Source organism: Nomascus leucogenys, chromosome 8 (genome assembly GCF_006542625.1).
Source record: "Nomascus leucogenys isolate Asia chromosome 8, Asia_NLE_v1, whole genome shotgun sequence".
NCBI lineage: Eukaryota > Metazoa > Chordata > Mammalia > Primates > Hylobatidae > Nomascus > Nomascus leucogenys.
Window position 1 is genome coordinate 88708946 of NC_044388.1, and position 7691 is coordinate 88716636.

At 43.2% G+C, this 7691-nt stretch overlaps 1 protein-coding gene across 2 annotated transcripts in view; it reads left to right on the forward strand.

The window, feature by feature from the left end:
- KIAA1958 (KIAA1958 ortholog) overlaps positions 1-7162 on the forward strand; it is a 178069-nt gene extending 170907 nt beyond the window's left edge. Inside the window, exon 4 of one of the 2 annotated variants that reach the window (XM_030817627.1) lies at positions 5785-7162. In XM_030817627.1, the coding sequence (XP_030673487.1) occupies positions 5785-6591 (807 nt within the window). In that variant the 3' untranslated portion in view covers positions 6592-7162. The remainder of the gene's footprint in view (positions 1-5784) is intronic. The other variant, XM_030817630.1, reaches the window with a different exon arrangement.
- The last annotated feature ends 529 nt before the right edge of the window (positions 7163-7691 follow it).

Genomic DNA, 7691 nt, shown 5'->3' on the forward strand with positions numbered 1-7691 from the left:
TATTTGTTTATGATTTGATGAGTGAGTTAGCATTTTGTGCTGAGCTCAGCTGAGTACCTCCCCTACTGGTCTCACTTGGGGTACTCATATGGGTACAGTCATTTGGATGTTAGATGGGAAACAACTTGTCCCCGTATTCCCACAGTCTAACTGGGCCTCCTCACATGGCAACACCATGCACTAAGCCAGTAAGAACCTATAAGGCAGAAGCCAGCCAGATGTGGTCACACCTGTAATTCCAAAACTTTGGGAGGCCGAGGCGGGTGGATCACTTGAGGTAAGAGTTAAGACCAGCCTGGCCAACATGGTGAAACCCCATCTCTACTAAAAATATAAAAATTAGCTGGGCATGGTGGTGTGCACCTATAATCCCAGCTACTCAGGAGGTTGAGTCAGGAGAATTGCTTGAACCCGGAAGGCGGATGCTGCAGTGAGCCGTGATCACACCACTGCACTCCAGTCTGGGCGACAGAGTGAGACTCTGTCTTAAAAAAGACAAAAGCAGCAAAAGCAGAACCCCTTGAAGCTTGGGAATTCACACATTCCTTGAAGGCTTGGAATTCACACATTGTCACTTCTGCCATATTCTGCAGAGTAAGTCACATGGTTAAAATAAGTCACGTGGCTAGCCCAGATTCAAGGGGTGGGAAAATGGATTCTACTTGATCGGAGAAGCAGCAAAGTCTCGTTGCCAAAGGGTGTGTGTACAGGGAGGGGAATTGTAGCTGTCTTCTCATACTGTCAGAAGCAGATTGTGAAGACTTGCATACAAAGTAAACAGTTTGGAATTTATCCAAAGGGCACAGGAAACTATCAAAGATTTGCTTTTTGGTTTTTTTTGAAAACACTAACATAAAAAATAAGATTTTCTACTCAGCACCCCTTATTCAGGAACCATTCCTCTCTTGTAATCCACATGGTTATTGCAGAAACCATCACATTAGGAGAATGGATAGAATGGACTGCCTTTTGGCAAGTTGTTTAGATTAGGGCCAATCAGAATCCTTCTTTTTGGTGTTTTTCTCCTGAAAATGAGAGTTGGTCTCTTGCTAAGCCTGAAGCTTTAAGATGTAAATTTGGGGGAGTGCTAGGTGGCTGTGCTTGCAGCTCTGTGAAAAAAAGCCACTCCACACAAAGAAACAGAGATGAAAGATGAGAATCCTGACAGCCTTGGAGTCCACTCGTTCTGATATCCCTCTGCCTCAGCTTCAGGTTTGGTTTGTCTCTTGCAACCAAAGGAGTCTCAACTACTATGAAGAGAGCTTACCAGCTGCAAGTAGGGAGTTGCAAGTGACAACATAAAAATCCAAAGCCAGCTTTGTTTTAGTGCAATGGTTACTGGCAAGTTATTTTAACTGGTTATCACTGGTATATAAGAAAGCTGTTTTTCTTATACTTTGCATACAACTAACCTACTCCGATCGCTTTTCAGCTGAATCTCTTGGGGTTTCCTAGACCAACAACCAGATTATCAGAAAGCAATTATATTTTGTCTTTTTCCTTTCCCACATACATACATATGTATGTTTGTGTATATATAAATTCTTTTTCTTGTCTTATCTGGTTGGTTAGAACCTCCAGAACAGTATTATACAATAACAGTGATATTCAGTAAGCTCTTCCTGTTCCTGACTTTATAAGAAAGATTCTAATGTTTTCATTGTGGGTGCAGTTTTTCTAGCTCTTGCCTGTAAATTACACTTCATCGTAGTAAGAGGATCTTTTTCTTCCTATCTGAATTTGAATTTGAATTTTTAAAAATTTGTAATGGATGTTACTTTTTTTCAAATACTTTTCAAGTATGTATAAGTTCATATTACTCTTTGCTTTAATGTGTGAATGTCAATTATATTAAAATATTTATTAAGATGGAATCATTTCGTGTTCACTTCAGGAGTCAAACACTTCCCATGATGCCCACAGGGTAGGTTCGATGCCTCTCTGTGTCTTCCCATAATGCGTTGATTGTATTGTCATTAATCCATTCATCCAACAAAAACTCATGACACTCCTCTATAAAACAAAAAAAGAGATTGAATCATTTTTACATTCTACAATAATCCCCCCTTGTTTTGATGCAGTATTGCTGTACTGCAATCCTAAATTTAACTTGATAATACAGGTGTAACCAAACACAGGTGCAGCTGCTCACCACTTGCAAAGCCAGTAACAAATATGAGATGCAGTGAAAGGAAAGTGACTTTCTTCCAGAGCTAGCAATGGGGAAATGGCCAAGGCTAGTGCCTTAAAGAAACCATTTTCAACTTTGGCTGGAGAGAGAGGCTTAAAAAGGGAACTTGGAATGGGAGGCATGCGGGAGCGTTGCTGGCCACAAGGTCTCTGTGTCTTGTTCCAGTGGCTATCTTGACTCGTGGTCCACCTGGAGCATGGTGGCCTCATCTCAACAATAGCTGGGTTGTTGACAAATGGCCTTGAGGTAATCTCTGGAATTTTGCAACTGGGTCTCCAGGCCTGGTTTGTCTCCACATTAGCCCTGGAACTTCTAAGTAAGCACGTAGTTAGATAAGTGTGCCTAGTGTAAGTTGAAGAAGTACATAATTAGATAAATGTGCATGATGTAAGGGAGTGTCTGGTGGGAAAGGAGGGAAACAAAGGGTTTTAAGGTACATTTCAAGGCTACATTCTGAGGCTAAGAAGGAAAGGAAAAGAAAACTTTACAGTGCATTTTAGCTGGGCCCAGTGGCTTAAGCCCATAATCCCAGCACTTTGGGAGGCCTAGGCGGGCGGATCGCTTGAGGTCAAGAGTTTGAGACCGGCCTGGCCAACATGGTGAAACCCCATCTCTACTAAAAAATACAAAAATTAGCCAGATGTGGTGGCACACACCTGTAGTCCCAGCTACTCGGGAGGCTGAGGCAGGAGAATTACTTGAACCCAGGAGGTGAGGCTGCAGTGAGCTGAGATCATGCCTCTGCACTCCAGCCTGAGCAACAGAGTGAGACTCTGTCTCAAAAAAAAAAAAAAAAGCATTTCAAGGCTGGGATACCTGGTTACACAGGCAGTCCTTGTTTTGAGAGGTACAATATGAACTGGAATCTGTGTGTCTCAGAGCCATGCCCTCGCTGTGGGTGGTACTAATGTGTATACATTCTATTTAACCTAATAACATGCAAAATGAAAATTGCTTGTATTTTACTTCAGGGAGTTTATATTTATATACTTTGGGTTTTAATGTAATATTGGTCAGATTTGGGTTAGAAAAAAATGAAGAGCCTTTCTTTTTCTATGCTCTGAAACTATTTAAATGAAAAAGAAAAGCTGAACCGATTCCATAAAGGCATCCCTTTAGGAACAATATACATCTTCGACAATCATTTCACACTCTTTGGGGCTATTCAGATCCTTTACCTTTTATTGAACCCATTTTAGTAATTATATTTTGCTAGACAATTGTTCAAGTTATCTAGATTTTCATATTAATATGTATAAAGTATGTGATGTTCTTTCATATTCTTTACTCTCTTCATTTTCTGTATAGTCTTTCTTATTCCTAATATGGTTTAGGTGTATACACACTTCCTTTCCTCCTTTCTCACTCTCTTTGTAAAGTCAGACCTGCTAGAAGTTTGTCGATTTTATAGGTCTTTTCAAAGATTACATTTTTATCTATCCCAATTTATTTCTTTTCTAGTCCATTAATTTATTTTTTTATTTTTATTGATTAGCTCTACTTTTTTTTTTTTTTTTTTTTTTGAGACAGAGTCTTGCTCTGTTGCCCAGGCTGGAGTGCAGTAGCATGATCTGAGCTCAGTCCAATCTCTGCCTCACGGGTTCAAGCGATTCTCCTGCCTCAGCCTCCCAGGTAGCTGGGACTGGACTACAGGTGCACACCACCATGCCCGGCTAATTTTTATATTTGTTTAGTAGAGAAGGGGTTTCGCCATGTTGGCCAGGCTGGTCTTAAACTGACCTCAAGTGATCCTCCTGCCTCAGCCTCCCAAAGTGCTGAGATTACAGGCATGAGCCACTATGCCCAACCCCACTCTACGATTTTTGAGTTTAGTTTACTTTTTCTAGCTTTTTGAGTTGAATAATCAGTTTGCTTATTCTCAGTAAAGTTTTCTAACAACGTCATTCAAAACTATGATGTATATTTATTATGTATATTTAGCAATATCTCATACATTTTGATATATAATGTTTTCAGTTCAATTAATTTTTAATCTATAGTTCAGCTTTTATTTTCGCCTTAATTAAGGGCTATTAGAAGAAGGAATGTTAACTGTCCAGTGTCTACTCAATAAAAAAAAAATTTATTGAGACTTTCTAATTGTCCTAGAATATGTATGCAGCTTGAATAGACCATGAGCAAGGGCTGGTTTGCCCTTCATAGTTCCATCTTGAAAATAAAGCTTTCTTAATAACCAAGCTCTTCCTTCTCTTCCACCTCTCTCTAAATAAGGAGTTCATTCTGTCAAGGCAGTCATTAACTTTTTCTTTTTCTTTTTCTTTTTTTTGAGACGGAGTTTCGCTCTTGTCACCCAGGCTGGAGTGCAGTGGCGCAATCTCAGCTCACTGTGACCTCCGCCTTCCCGATTTAAGCAATTCTCCTGCCTCAGCCTCCCAAGTAGCTGGGACTACAGGCACACACAACCATGCGCAGCTAATTTTGTATTTTTAGCAGAGATGGGGTTTCACCATGTTGGCCAGGCTGGTCTTGAACTCCTGACTTCAGGTGATCCGCCCACCTTGGCCTCTCTAAGTGTTGGGATTACAGGTATGAGCCACCACGCCCAGCTTTTTCATATCTTTTAAACAAACAACTGATACTGAAAACCTGTGGCTCATTAAACCACAGCTATTTCAGGACCTATCCAGATAAATTCAACTGAAAAATCAAGGCGCATTGATTTGCTGTGCAAAATGGACATATCAGATGTCTTTCCCTACAGCACTGTGTCTAGTAGCCAGATGTTCTGTGCAGATATAAAGGAAATCAATGATGAAGTTATTCGGAGTTTGTTTAATTCAGGAATTTTTCAGAGAGTTTGGTTGAATTTTATTAAAGGAGAGGGAAGCAACTGATTTGCAAACAAAGAAAACCAAGGGCCTTCCAAGAGGAATAGTGAAAGTTACAAACAGCCAATAATAATAATGTGTGTATGTATAGATGTATTTGCAGACACACATGTATATATGTGTATGGGGGGGTGTTCATTACTATTTACACGCCCTTTCACGGTCCTCTGCTTTAAGCGTTACAGCCTTGGAGAGGGTATTGATTATGAGTTCTATTTTGCAGATTGAAATACTGAGGTTTAGGCCAGGAGTGGTGGCTGATGCCTGTAATCCCAGCACTTTGGGAGGCCAAGGCAGGCAGATCACGAGGTCAGGAGATCGAGACCATCCTGGCTAACACTGTGAAACCCCGTCTCTACAAAAAATACAAAAAATTAGCCGGGCATGGTGGCGGGCGCCTGTAGTCCCAGCTACTCGGAAGGCTGAGGCAGGAGAATGGCGTCAACCTGGGAGGCGGAGCTTGCAGTGAGCAGAGATCGCACCACTGCACTCCAGCCTGGGCGACAGAGCGAGACTCTGTCTCAACAAAAAAAGGAAAAAAAAGAAATTTGAGGTTTAAAGAGATTAGGTGGAGCCAAGTATGGAACCTAGATCTTCCAGCTTGAAATTCACTGTTCTTTCCATTATGTCCTGCTAAGGGGTCACAGAATATCCTCAACACAGCCCCTGGTGAGGATTAGAAGGAAGGAGGGGTCTGGCTGTGTGAGTGTCAAGTGTGTAACCTTCGTGTTTGTCTCATTTGAGATCCCTGCAGTGAAGTTGAACGAGCTGCTCGAGAACTTTTATGTCACCGTTAAGAAGAGCGACGGCTCAGACTTCCTGGCCACCTCGCTCCATGCTATTCGCCGAGGCCTGGACCGCATCCTGAAGAATGCAGGTGTCGGCTTTTCCATCACCAGCAGCACCTTCAGCTCCTCCACCAAGAAACTCAAGGAGAAGCTGTGGGTGCTGAGTAAGGCAGGCATGTCGGGCGCGCGTTCTCGCAACATCGTCTACTTCTCCCTTTCTGACGAGGAGGAGATGTGGCAGGCAGGGTGTCTGGGGGATGACAGCCCTATCACTCTCCTGTCCACTGTGGTCAAGTACAACAGCCAGTACCTGAACATGCGGACGCTGCAGGAGCATGCGGATCTGATGTACGGTGACATCGAGCTGCTCAAAGACCCCCAAAACCAGCCCTACTTTGCCCGGACAGACAGCGTCAAGCGGGAGAGTCGGAGCGGCTCCACCAGAGTGTGTCATGGGAAAATCTACCATGAGCATTCCCGGGGACACAAACAGTGCCCTTACTGCCTCCTCTACAAGTACATGTACATCCACCGGCCGCCCACCCAAATGGAGGCCAAGTCCCCCTTCTACCTGACTGCCAGGAAGGAGGCCACAGACATGGGCAGCGTGTGGTATGAGGAGCAGAGGATGGGGCTGCGCTCTCTTCGGGGAATTGTCCCAAACTTAGCCAAGAAGGTGAAGCTGGAAAACTGTGAGAACTTCACCTTTGTCTCGTTCACTCAGGTCTCCCGGAGGCTTGGCTCCCACAGCTGCTGCCAGTGAGCCCTCCCTGGGGCCTGGCCACTGCCCTGTCACTTGCTCAGTGGGCTCTCCCTCGACCGGCCAGGGCTGGAGCAGCTGGAGCTCCTCGGAGGCAGGGGCTGACCAGGTGTGACCTCCCGGTCTGGCGGCTCTCCCCTGGTGTGGCCTGCTCTCCCTTTGACTTGGGGTTTGCTTTTTAAAATGAAACTAGATGAGTCTAAATCATTCGGATGGTTTATCCAAATGTGCGTCAACTTTGTTAGCTTTTAGAATCTAACACAATGTATAATTGCTACATACAAGAGTGAGGAAATTCATTTTCTCTAGTGCCTTTCTAGCACAGATTTTCTCAAAAAAAAAAAAACAAACAAAAAAAGGAAACTGTTAAGTAGTCATTAAAAACAAAATCCCAGTAGCGCAGTAGCTTTAGAACGTTAGGAAGACTGTACACTTTGTTGAATTACACTCACAATTAGGAACTAGAGAGAGGCAGACACGTTCCCTATTTCCAGGAGACAGATTGCGCTTGATGCGCCTTTGTTTTTTTGTTGGTGGATAAGGTGGTTCTGGAGGGCAGGCAGCCTTGTGTCCGGGAATATCCTCAAGCGACACTCAGTCATCTGACAAGGACTCGGGCTGCTGCCACGGCTCCCAGCAGCGGGAGGAACCCCATCTCGGCTGTCAATGGAGAGAATTTTATGAGAAAAGATTCATGCACCGGAAGGGTGTCTGTGAGAACAAGGCTTCTAGTGAACTAGACAGTTTGTACTGTGAGGGAATTTCTAGTAGTGAAGGAAAATGGCTTGGAAAAGCCAATCTGTGATCAAAATGTGAAAACCTCCTGAAGCAGAAGTGCCTATGTTTTATTTCTCAGCACCATGTGAGAGCTCGTTTGACTGGAAAATTTTTTGAGGTTTCTGTCTGTTCTTCGTGTCATCCCATTATTCTGTCAGCATATACCACTGGATCTATAAAACAACTAAAGGTAATTTTTAGTCTTAGCCAAGAAAGCTAACCAAACAAGCTGCAAAAAACATAGATCCCCAAACTTTTTTTATTAAAGAGCTTTGGAATATTTTTGTCAATTTATGACTTTTCAGCTACAATTAGATGTCATCATT